This window comes from Somniosus microcephalus, chromosome 3, assembly GCF_052327205.1.
Source record: "Somniosus microcephalus isolate GS21.2 chromosome 3, FLI_Smic_1.0, whole genome shotgun sequence".
NCBI lineage: Eukaryota > Metazoa > Chordata > Chondrichthyes > Squaliformes > Somniosidae > Somniosus > Somniosus microcephalus.
The window spans coordinates 325,661,586-325,675,098 of NC_140989.1; the positions used below are offsets into that span (position 1 = coordinate 325,661,586).

The window sequence follows — 13,513 nt, forward strand, 5'->3', positions numbered from 1 at the left end:
TTGTTCAAGTCTTCTGCTCTACACTCTCAGCAGTTTTACCACAACCAGTATGACATTTCTATTTCTTGTGTCAGCTATTTCTGTGCAACTTCTGAATAAGACTGGCAGCTCAGTATCAAATTCCACTGTGGACTCACCTCCAACACAAACCTAACTGACATCCCAATTTATTTCATAAGACTTCTCTGAAGCTGGCAGAAAAAGCATTTCTGATACATGTTCCTGGCATATGAAACGCTGTCACCCAAAGCATTAATTATGAAAACTTATCCCTGTATTTCCAATGGTCTTAATGCAATCCTTGAACTAAGTAATAAAAATAAAATTGTCAGCTGTGGCTCAGTGGTAGCACACTTGCCTCTAAGTCAGAAGGTTGTGGGTTCAAGTCTCACTCCAGAGTCTTGTACACAAGGGGCTGGATTTTCATTCAGGAGTCGGGTAGGAGGCGGGACTGCAACTTTCGGGGTTGTAGTCCCGCCTCCATCAAGATGTGGCCAATCCACGCGATTTTAACTTGATTGACCTTGTTGAGCCCGCTCAGCAGGCCAAATAAGGGGCAACAGGTGACGTCACCGACCGAAATTTCATCTGTCAAGAGGTTTTGACAGATGAAATATCAGCGTTTCACAGCTGTTTGAAGCTGTCAAACACTGACGGTCTTACTTCTAACATGAGTCCTTCTCCACAGACTCAGTTAGAAATCTCTCCTGCACAGAAAGCTGAAGGCTGTCACTTTTGACAGTTCACAGCCATTCTGCTTTCTGTGCCGGTGAGATGAGGGACTCCCGAGACCTAAAGGAAGGAAGGCTGAAAAGGTAAGAAAAGGTAATTTAAACTTCTTTAAACACTTTAGACACACCAAACACACTTACCTTTGCACTCATGCACACATCACTCACCTGAACACCGACATCTCGACCCCTCCAAGTCCTTCAACCCAACGGCCCGCCTCGCAAACTTGGCGTGGTTTGGAGCCGTCGGGAATCCCACACTTCAGCATTAAAAATAGGGATTAGGCTAAAAACTGCCTGTTAACTACCTGTTAATAGGCAGTTAATTGGCACTAATCCCTTCCTGCCACGGGTAGGCGGGTCCCAGTGCGGGGCGGGTACCCACCTCCTTTGAAACTGGCTTGGAGGCGGGTTGGGTGCGGGATGGGGTTGCGACCCCTGATTTCGGGATTTTAACCCCCCACACGCCTCCAATCCCGACTCCATGGCCCAGTGAAAATCCTGCCCATAATCTAGGCTGACACTCAGTGCTGCACTGTTGGAAGTTGGATGGATGTAGAAGATCCCAGTGCACTATCCAAAGAATTGGGGAATTCTCCTGTTGTTTTGGTCAATATTTATCCCTCACCCAACATCACTAAAACAGATTATGTGGCCATTATCACATTGCTATTTGTGGGACCTTGACATGTGCAAATTGCCTGCTATGGTTTCCTACATTACAACAGAGACTACACTTCAAAAAAATACTTCATTGGCTGTAAAGCAGCTTGGGACATCCTGAGGTCGTGAAAAAAATATTTTTTGCAAATCCACAAAGATCGGTAGTATGTTACCACATTTGACAGCAAACATCACTTATCTGATGAGGGATATAACCAATAGAGGACTGTGAAAAAAATTAAATTACAAGACTAGAATTTCTTTCTATTTATTCAGAAAATTCTGTAAATCCAGGCATTTTTTTCTTCTTTTGTTTTCCTTTAATGGTTTCATTTTTTTAAATAACTTTATAACATTCAATATTAGAAATTTACAAGAAACTCCTTATGTTATATGGTAGAAAACTTGAGCATACAATGATTCTGAAAGCTGCAAGAATATTCAGCACTCAAAGAGTTAAAATAGCTGTGACCCATAATGACCTTGCAGGCACATATTCTTGTAATGTAAGGTCTTGCCAGCAACAAAAAGAATCTGGCCCAAGATTCTGTGGCAATGATTCTCCAGTGAGCCAGATCCAGACAGAGTAAGTTTTTTTTGTTAGAGGAAGCCATCTTCAAATAGGCCAAGAATTTTGTTAAGAGTACTAAAGAGATTGTATAGAACTGCATTTTCCACTTGTTTTCACACAAAAAAGAGCTTAAAAAGAATAAATCCTCCCAGATCAGTGCATCCTGGTCTTGTCTGGTTTACATCTCTCAATTCCAGAAGGCAGTATTTTAGCAATTTTATAGAGCAAGAGGATTTTTTTCTTTCCTCTCACTTCCACATGCTTTGTTAGTTTTCTTTTTAAATTTTAGTCACCATAATTCTTTGGAGAGACAGAAAGAGAAAGACAGAGAAAGACAGGCAGAAAGAAAGACTGTCCATTGTGAGGCAAAGAGTCACGAGAGAGCTGTCTATGCGTGAGAACAGTTTGACCCGTTATCCTCTTGAAGCCCGAGGTGGCGGTGTGCCAATGTCCACTGTGATGTTTGTGTACATCGGGTACTTGGCTACATTCACCAGTTTGTACTTCAAGGAGTTAATCCCATCTCGCTTCATGGTAATCTTAGTGTTCTGGATTTTTGTAAACCTGAAAGAGAAAGTTTTTAATATTTAAATATGTAATCAAGACGATTAGGTATGTCAAACAATTCCCTTTAATAATTTAAATATGAATGAGTTTTATCTCACCGTGGCTTTCCGACCTATTATCAAACTTTCAAAATACATGTCTCATCTCTTAAGAACCAACTTTTGCTCCTGATGTCTTTCAAAAGCTTGACCAGTGTGTGTTGGAACATTACAGTGAGGGAATATCCACCTGTATTTAAAAATTACTAGTGCCTCCCTGAGAATTCCCTGAGTTTGTATATAGTCATTAATATTCTTCAGAACCCACATGAGATACGAGTAAACCATTTAAGAAAAAAAAAAGCTGGCAGTAAATTATCTGTCAATCATTGTTCAAAATAACTTAGTTAAATGCACTGCCCCGTGTGGAATTAAGGCAAGAAAGTACATGTTCCAGCCGATTTGAGCCTGTGCACCAGTAGGGGAATTACAAGTAGGCAAGCAGTGACCCTTGCTGGAAAGTGCACTTAACGAGGGTTGAGTCGGGTTCATCTGTGATACTCCCCCTTGGCAAACTCACCGGGGTTGACTTCGACATTTTGGCGACCAACTGGCAGAGTGTGCCGGCCGATCGCCTGTACCCGCGGTGAAGAGACGGACGTGATTTTGAGGCAACGGCCTCATTTACAATGGGCCGATGAGCTGTGGGGCACCAAATGGGCTTCCCAATGCAGCTCGCCGGATTGAGGCCTCCCCTTCCTGGCCACCAGCAAGGTAAACGGGGTGCGGGCCTCGGGGTGGTAGCGGCCCAGATTATTCCAAGTAAAGTAATTCCACACTTACCTTGGTTGCGTCTATCCGGCTGCATCACCCACTGGTCGGAGTGTGCACGGCATACACTCTGACCAGTTCCGACCTAATGCACTGCCTGAAAGGGTGGTGGAAGCAGATTCAATAATAACTTTCAAATGGGAATTGGATAAGTACTTGAAGGGGAAAAATTTGCAGGGCTATGGGGAAAGAGTAGGGGAGTGGGGCTAATTGGATAGTTGAATGGTCTCCTTCTGTGCGGCAGGATTCTATGAATCTTTAATGGAAACCGGGGTCTTAGGACCCTGATTTGCATGTTCAAAGGGATCTCCCACCTGCGATAGGCAGGTACTTTGGGCAGTAAATGGTAGGCCCCTTTCAAAATGTTGTCAGCCTCTTCATCAATGATAACAGGGCAGTAAGGCTATCGACCCTGTTTTGATGTCCTTAACCCCCTGTTAATGCCAGGTGATAGAAATGAAAATTGACCCCATTGGATAGGCTTACACAGAGTTACTTGAGGAATTGTACCCAGCATGAAAACGCCTTCAGGAGCTGGGAGAAGCGGGTGAATAAATGGGTTGGGAGAAAAAGTTTGAAAATCCAGACTTTATAGCACAAAACTCATTCCTTGAAGCTCTATCTCATGCTGCGTGGCAAGGGGAACAGAATACTTGAGAAAAAATTTCATTACTATTAAACACATGGCAGTAAAACCATTGGTGCAAAGAAACACCCCCAAATCCATCAAAATACAATTGTAAATGACCAAAATCCACCAGGAAATCTGCATGCACACAAACCAAAATACACCTGTAAATCACCCAAATACATCTGTAAATCACCCAAACACACCTGTAAATCACCCAAATACATCTGTAAATCACCCAAACACACCTGTAAATCACCCAAATACATCTGTAAATCACCAAAATACACCTGTAAATCACCCAAATACACCTGTAAATCACCAAAATACACCTGTAAATCACCCAAATACACCTGTAAATCACCCAAATACACCTGTAAATCACCCAAATACACCTGTAAATCACCAAAATACACCTGTAAATCACCAAAATACGCCTGTAAATCACCCAAATACACCTGTAAATCACCAAAATACACCTGTAAATCACCCAAATACATCTGTAAATCACCAAAATACACCTGTAAATCACCCAAATACATCTGTAAATCACCAAAATACACCTGTAAATCACCCAAATACATCTGTAAATCACCCAAATACACCTGTAAATCACCAAAATACACCTGTAAATCACCCAAACACACCTGTAAATCACCCAAATACACCTGTAAATCACCCAAATACACCTGTAAATCACCCAAACACACCTATAAATCACCCAAATACACCTGTAAATCACCCAAATACACCTGTAAATCACCCAAATACACCTGTAAATCACCAAAATACACCTGTAAAAATGCACCGTCCTGTTCATCAAAAGACATGCCAATGCCCACCCACCAATCTACCAACATTTCCACAAATGAAACAAAATGTGTCTGCACGCCTGTCAAACTGCACCCACACTCCCACAGTGCTGCCTATCAAAGTCTTCAGATTTAAATTCTGGCTCATACTAAATCAGCGCTACAGCTTTTAGAAATAATACTGCTAATTCATTATTCTATGTGCAGTAAGAGCAATGAAAGCTGAATACTCCAGATGGGAAAATCAGTACCTTGGCTCAGTTTATGCAGAGAGCTTCCCCTGGCTGAATTGCAACCGCAAACATTTAATTTTGACCCTCTGGATGGCACATCATCAACATGAGGATTAGGAAATATTAAAAAGGATATTTGGTAAATCTGATAATGATAATTTCAACATCTTTCTACATTGGATAATAGGGAGTGGTAATAGAAAATAACAGATTGAGAGATCAGAAGGATTAAAAGGAAATATGAAAAAGCCTAGCTGATAACACAAATGATGGTGGAAGTGAGAATATAGGTATATAGAGGATGATGTGGAGACACTGTTTGAGATAATTTTAAAACAAAAATTGATAATTGTAGAAAAGTAAGGAGTTTAGTAAACAGTAAGGAGGACTGTAAAAGACTCAAGGCCATACACAGTTTAGTAGAATGATCAGGAAGGTGGCAAATGCAAGTTAATGGGGAGCAGTGTAGATAGAGCTTTTTTGAAGGAAAAGTAACAAAAGGGAGTATAAACTCAATGGAAAGATGCTAAAAGGTGTGCAGGAGGGTAATAATATATAATTCCATGAAAGTGCGATTACAGGTAGATAAAACCATAAAAAGCCCAATAGCATTTGGGGTTTTATAAGTAGGAGCGTAGAGTACAAGAGCTAAAGAGATTATAATTAAATCTTTACAAGGCAGTGGTTTGGCAACAGTTAAGAGTACCGTGTGCAGTTTTGCTTGCCCCATTAAAGAAAGGACAGTAACGCCATACAGAGCAAGCAGCACAGGTTCACCAGGGTGACATCAGGGGTGAAAAGCTATAGTTATGAGGGGAGACTGGAGAAACAGATATTTTCACTGCAGCAGAGAAAATTAAGAGGATATTAACAGAGGTTTATATCAGTTGAGTAGGGAAAGATTATTTCTTCTTGCTGGGGAGTTGATAACAAGGGGTTAGCAATTTAAATTTGTCACCAAGTGAGTGACGAGAAATTACGTCACACAGATTGTTAGAACATGTCAGGAAATTGCGGTCCCACAGCCAGTGATTTTGCATCTATTTAAGTTGATGAAGACATTGAATACGGTGGGTGGCTGTGGACAATCTTACCTCACTTTCTTTTGAGAGAAATAGGTACAGCAAGTCTCCCACTTGCCCATACACTGATCCAGGTGTTGGAGTACACATCCTGGATAAACTCCAAGATTTAGCTATATATTCCCATAGCTTACAGCTTAATCATCAGAGCCACAAGTCATGAGCTTGAAAGCCTTACAAAAAAAATCGATAAAAGCAATACAAGTAGACTTCACCAATCATTACTACCAACCTCAATCTGTATAAAGCTACAATCCCTTCTAATTTCATCATAAGAGCAAAATCTACACTGTTCCTTTTATCGTTGGCATCCAAAAGCATCTGAAATAGAAGCCAGAACAACCTGAAGAAACACTTCAATAGCCACTGATACCATGAAATTCCTCAGTAGTTTTTGTTTTCACTGGGGTTCCCTCTGCACGTAAATAGAACCATAATTGCTATTGAGACCATCGAAAGTACATGAGCCACATGTGAAATCCAATTCACCAGCCTCTGAAGGGCAGCTGAAAACTTTTTTTTTAAAAATTCGTTGTGGGTGTTAGGGATATATATTGCCCATCCCTAATTGCCCTTGAGAAGGTGGTGGTGAGCCACCTTCTTGAACCGCTGCAGTCCATGTGGTGAAGGTGCTCCCACAATGCTGTTAGGTAGGGTGTTATGTTTTGCAGTTAGTTACAACTGAGTGGCTTGCTAGGCCATTTCAGAGGGCAGTTAAGAGTCAACCACATTGCTGGAGTCACATATAGGCCAGACCAGATAAGGACGGCAGATTTCCTTCCCTAAAGGACATTAGTGAACCAGATGTTTTTTTTTGACAATCCGATAGTTTCAGTGTTACCATTACTGATACTAGTAATTATTTCAGATTTATTTAATTAACTGAATTTAAATTCCCCAGCTGCCATCACAGAACCATCACAGAAACCCTACAGTGCAGATAGAGGCCATTTCAGCCCATCGAGCCTGCACCGACACATATCCCACCCGATCCCCGTAACCCCTACACCAACACATATCCCACCCTATCCCTGTAACCCCACGCATTTAATCCCCCTAACACTAAGGGTCAATTTATCACAGCCAATCAACCTAACCCGCACATCTTTGGACTGTGGGAGGAAACCGGAGCACTCGGAGGAAACCCACGCAAACACGGGGAGAATGTGCAAACTCCACACAGACAGTCGCCCGAGGCTGGATTCGAACCCGGGTCCCTGGCGCTGTGAGGCAACAGTGCTAACCACTATGCCACGTCTCTGGATCATTTATCCATGTCTCTGGATTACTAGCCCAGTGACATTACCACTACACTACTGTTCCCAACTGAGTTGTTGCTTCCTGGCACTGTTCTCCAAGACCATTGACATTGCCTCCCCTCATCTCACTGGCCTAGAGTAGCTTTTAGGAACTTGGCATGAATACTATCTACACCTGCAACCTTACTATTAGCTAGGCAACACAGTGGGGAGTTCACTTCCTCCCAGTGAACAGTTTAATTAAGGCTTATCTGTGTAATGCATCGGCTTTTCCAATCTTCATGCAGATGGGTTCTTACTACAGCCTGTTCAGTCAGACACCAACTCAAGATATTCCTCCTCTAGATCCGAAAGGATGCCCTTGTGGGTTGACTGGAGAGCACCAAATGTGGCAGTCATTGGGAGTATATCAGAGGAACCCTTTTGACCATGATTATTGACAAACTTTAAACAAAAGAAAAACAATTTTAAGGTAAGTCTTGTGCAATAGTGGTTGAACGCAACCCATTACTCCCCCTTTATTTCCCTAATGTCCCTCCTGGCCTTCTGGTGCTTTGCATTATGATCTAATTTGCAACTGCTCTCGATTGCTCCAAAGAGGCATCAAGTGCTACTTTAAAGCCTTTGCCGAGGAGCTATACTTCCCTTTGCTGTGTTGCTTAGTAAATGAGCTGCCAGAAAGCTCTAGTTTAGTTTCTTTATGAGTTTGGCTACAGAGGCTAGGAAATCGTTGGCCACATCATCTGCCCAATCAGCAGCAACACCAACCCGGCTCCAGACTTCGTGGTTGGTAATATCCTACTTGTTGTCAAGCACCTTAGCACAATCATTCATGGCACAGAAGCCATCAGCCACTTTGACTTATCAGTTACCCTTTGTCGTAAGACTAGTATCTTGTCCAAGACAGGTGAGTAACTGCCAGTGGTCTAAAGTTTCCTAGCAACATCCAATAATGAAATTGGAAAACAAAGGACACACCAAACTGCTGACAATTACATAATCAGTCGGTGTGCTGCTCTGAATACCGTCTAACGCTATTTGTGATCATTGGAAAGGAAAATAAGGACATTGCAGCTGGAGGGATTTATGCCATGTCTGAAGCTTCAGCCCTGACACGTTCCAATTACTCATGAGGAGCAATGGATGGCTCATCCAGAGACAAGGGTCTTGAAGATGATGCGGCATTCTATGCAGCTCTGAACAGCATACAGCTTCTGAGTAACGTACACACATCCCACAAGTCAAGGTCTAGACCTCTTATAAAGAGCATCTTTGTTCACAAAGGGTTAGGAAGTTATGCTTGACTTCCACTGCTCAAAGCCACACTCCAGTTCCCAGTTAGTATATGGATCAATAGGCCCTTCAACTACTTTATAATCATGGAACCAGAGGTGCTGCTCATTGACCATTTCACAGTTTCCTGTAGGACAAGGATAGAAATCCATTCTTGGGAAAGGAAAAGTCCAAACATGGGCTTCTCACGATCCAAGACTTTGCTGTTTCAGGTGGTGAAAAAGAGTTCAATCTTTTTATGCTTTCATGGTGGAGCTATGTTAAGGATATTGGCTGATTTAGCACCCTGTGAACACAGGTCCCACCTGTGTTTGTGACAAATAGCTTTAAACAGATTGAACATGAGTTTCTATTCCCTCTCCCTCTCCAATCCAAATCTCAAATCTAAACCTTTCAGGTGCCAGGGCTAGCTGACTGCATCAGATGATGGAGTTTGCACTGAAGTTTCCTCAGGGTGCTTCTCAAGAGCACCTGTGATCAGATCAGTCACCTTTGACTCAGTTGAAGCCACATGTCCATTGAGGAGGAACCAAGCTCTGCTATCCAACTTCTGCTGAATACTCAACCCATCTGGAAATTTTTAAAATGTGAAGCACATATATCCACGGAAGCAAAGTTTTTAGGCTCCTATTTATCTGTAAATTTTCTGATGCTTGTAAGCCACTGTATTCACCAATAGATTGACCTGATCCTTGTCAACTAGCCCATTTACCAGGGTGGGATGCACCTTTATTAGGAGAGGCTGCATCTGACCCATGTATTCAAAGAACAGAGCTGGTCATTGGAGACCAGCTATTTTAGTGAGCTTTACCTACCGCACTGTAATTCTTGGTTCCCAACTGCAAGGAGAGTGGAGAGTGACAGATAGCAGAACCGGGAACAGGAAAGCAATGGCTGAGATTGGTTACCAGTGACGGTGCTCCAAGTCAAGGTTAGCACCTGGGGCAGGCCTATGGAGGTACCTCATGACACAGATGAGTACTTTCTAAATGCTAGGAACCCCCTCCACCACAGAGATGCTACCATCTGCAGTGATGTGTGTTATGCACGTGGAGTAACACTTCCAAGCATAAGAGACTGACTTCACTGTCTGGGCCTGGGTAACAATCTTCAATGGCAAATAGGAATAGAATCCTACGGATGCCAAAGGCAGAAGATTGAATTCATTATTTCTTGTTAAGGAAAACTAAAGATTATATTTTTTTCTAAACTGTAAAACTTATTTTCCCCCAAATAAAGCATTAGCTGCTATATTGGAAAGGTGAACTCACAGAACAAAATAACAAGGTCAGGGTCAAAGGTTGCAAAAGTTAATGAAATTGCATTTAGGAGCTCTAGTGGTGGATTTGCAATGGTTATGAGCAGAGATAGAGTAGGTCGAGGATGCTTCATATTGATCAGATGCCAAGTACAGGAAGCAGGGATGGCAGAATGGCAGGCATGAATGAGTCATGATGTAGTACTAGATGTGATGGAAGAGTAAGTGTGAAATATGAAACTTACACAATAGAACAACAAATTATTCATTGGCATAGATAAAAGGGTGAAAAGAGTAGAAGCCATCCTGCACACAGCAAGATCCCACAAACAGCAATGAGGGAATGATCAGTTTTTCTGTTCTATGGTGGTGTTGGCCAAAGGAGGAATGTTAGCCTGGATGCCAAGAGAACGTCTTGGTCTTCTTTCAACAAGTGCCAACGTTGCATTAAAAGCATCTGAACCACAGGAGAGGGCCTTGGTTTATCATCATGCCCAAATGCTGCTCCAGTGTGGTGCTTAATATGTGCTCAGGTTCTGGAGTAGGATTTGAATCCACAAACATCTGATTCAGAGGCAAGTGTATAAGCAACTGAGCCAAATTGGCACTTATTGGAATCACATTTCTGGTATGGGGATAGTGTCGTTAGCTGGGACACATTAATCACTACAATTGTCATGCAAGTCACTTGGGATAGTATCATCACCAACTCTTCTACACTCGCCCAAGACCTTCAAAGATGTTCCACTATCCTGGGGTGGTTACCAGTTTTCCTTTTACACGCTCATTCACTTATTTCTCTCTCTCTTTCCTTTGTCTCATTATTCTAATCACTTTTTCGAACCTTATCCTACCTCACTTCTTCTAAACCCCTCAGTTTTTCAACCAATTTTCCTCTTCTCTTCTATTGTCCCTCAGCCCTCTATTTTAACTTCTCTCTCTCCTCCAGCACTGCTTGAGGGGGCTAATAGAGCAGGACAGCATGGTCAAACATGACCAAATGATCATTAAGGCTCTGGACAAATGAGTTCTGCTTTGGGAAGCTGCTCCCCCAGCACATTCCTCTCATGGTTCAATGATGATAGCCCACTGGCCTGGTTTTTTCTCTCGCTCTCATCAAAATCATGAACAATAATTAAATGCAACCTCAAGATTTGCATCGCATTGTGGCCTGTATGACCCCTAAAATTGTACCATCATATCCGCTGCTTCCATTTTCGTGGACCTCCTAAAATCTTAATTATGCCTATTTCCATCTCTAGTCAGCCGGCCCTCATCAGCCATTGCTCACTAAAACCCAAATTCCTGTTTCTTTCTTTTTCCCTTTCCAATATTCCACTTACATTTTTTCTCCAACTACTGATCCAAACAAGGAAGAGGTATAACAGGGTGCAGTTGATGAGATGGAGCTAGCAAGTGAAGAAAGATACAACAGATTGGAGATGTAGGGATAGGCACACTGATCTCATTCACAAGTTGAGTTTTTATTTCAGCCTTGCAAATCTGAAAAGTAACTGCTGTGGCAGAACCACTGAATGACTCTGGCTAACTGTATATAATTCTCTTTAACGATGTTCTAACACCAGCCTAAACCTGTACCATTGTGTTAGGCATTACTGTGTTTTGTATATAGAGTTTGCATGTACGGGGCATGGCCCCTTTAAGAGCGTGGGAAAACGCGGGCAAACGCAATGACGTCACGTCGCAAACCACGGGGCTGCCCAGGCAGTCCCCGTGGCATCCCCGTTGAGTAAAGACCTGTTTAGTTGTTCTCTTGTGTCGATCTCCGTTATTCATTGGAATTCGTTAATTCCTACACTACCAAGTTACTTAGGGTAACAGGAATTTCCAGTCCTTATTCAAGTCGATATGGCCACAGAGCCTATAAATTGTGCATCTCCAAATCAGGGAAGAAACCCCCCCCCCAGAAACTGGTAGTGAATCCACAGCTACCCACTAACTATAATACCATGACTCACTGCAAAATTCAAGATATCCTGCCAGAGCGGGTGAAGGTGGTAATCGAGTTAATGAAAACAGCCCAGTAAGCAAAATATCTTTTTATCCATTGAAGATTAATACAGAGAAGAAATTGGTACTGGTGCAAATATTCACTTTCCCACCCAATTTATTTTTCAAAAGAATTTCATGACTTCCAGTGACCATTTATGATTCTAAGAAACAAGTTCTTCCTTCCACTTAACAGGCTTTCATTAATACCAGAGTGTCTTTTGGCTGATCCAGGGAGACCTGAACCACACTTAGACTCATTACCAAAATATAACAGTAGATGATGCTGTTGAGTCGTAGCTGAAAAGAGCCATTTCCGCCACCTTCGCAGCACTGTTTCCTGTCTGGGAGATGAGAAGTGTTGAAGAAGTACAAAAGTCACAGGTAGTGCAGTTCTGATTTTTTAAAACTATTTTAAAAAAGTTGGATTTAAAGCAGACAGACATCATAAGCTACCTGCACAGATTTAATGAGTAGAGCTGAAATACACTGGGGGTCATTTTAACCGCCCCCGCCCCCCCCCCAACAGGATGGGCAGGACAGTGTTGGGATGGAGCAGGAGGGGGATTAAATTGTTAAAAATTGGAAACCTGAACCCAACCCGCCACAAATGCGCCTACTTCCAGTTTAATTAGGGCGGGTTTGGGGTCGGCCGAGTAACTCGCTTCTGAAAGGTGGATCATAATTATAATATTTAAATGAAGCCCTGTGTTTTAGATTTTGTCAGCGATTTGGATTTAATGCCTCCGGCTTGGGTGTCCTGTTGCGCGGGAAACCCGGCAGCTGAAGAGAGAGAGACAGGCCCTACCAGATCCAGCAGGCAAGTGTTTTCCCAGGAGGAGCAGCAGTGCTTCTCCCGGCCTCTCAATCAAACTTGCAGTGATTTTTAAAAAACTATAATTCGTTTATGGGATGTGGGCATTGCTGGCAAGGCTAGCATTTATTGCCCATCCCTAATTGCCCTTGAGAAGGTGGTGGTGAGCCGCTTTCTTGAACCGCTGCAGTCCGTGTGGTGAAGGTACTCCCACATTGCTGTTAGGGAGGGAGTTCCAGGATTTTGACACAGTGACGATGAAGGATCGGCGATATGCTTCTAAGTCAGGATGGTGTGTGACTTGGAGGGGAGCTTGGAGGTGGCGGTGTTCCCATGCACCTGCTGCCCTTGTCCTTCTAGGTGGTAGAGGTCATGGGTTTGGGAGGTGCTGCCGAAGAAGCCTTGGCGAGTTGTTGCAGTGCATCTTGTAGATGGTACATACTGCAGCCACGGTACGCCGGTGGTGGAGGAGTGAATGTTTAAGGTGGTGGATGGGGTGCCAATCAAGCGGGCTGCTTTGTCCTGGATGGTGTCGAGCTTCTTGAGTGTTGTTAGAGCTGCAATCATCCAGGCACTGCTTTGTAGATGGTAGAAAGGCTTTGGGGAGTCAGGAGGTGAAACACTCGCCACAGAATACCCAACCTCTGACCTGCTCTTGTTGCCACAGTATTTACGGCTGGTCCAGTTATGTTTCTGGTCAATGGTGACCCCCAGGATGTTGATGAGGGGGATTCGGTGATGGTAATGCCGTTGAATGTCAAGGAGAGGTGGTTAGACTCTCGC

The 13,513-nt window shown here is 43.0% G+C and overlaps 1 protein-coding gene across 2 annotated transcripts in view; it reads right to left on the reverse strand.

The window, feature by feature from the left end:
• Positions 1–1,656: 1,656 nt before the first annotated feature.
• The window catches only part of b4galt2 (UDP-Gal:betaGlcNAc beta 1,4- galactosyltransferase, polypeptide 2), a 587,897-nt gene continuing 576,040 nt past the window's right edge, over positions 1,657–13,513 (reverse strand). For both annotated transcript variants that reach the window (XM_085983112.1, XM_085983110.1), the window contains one exon: positions 1,657–2,529. In XM_085983112.1, coding sequence (XP_085839238.1) covers positions 2,379–2,529 — 151 coding nt within the window. In that variant the 3' untranslated portion in view covers positions 1,657–2,378. The remainder of the gene's footprint in view (positions 2,530–13,513) is intronic.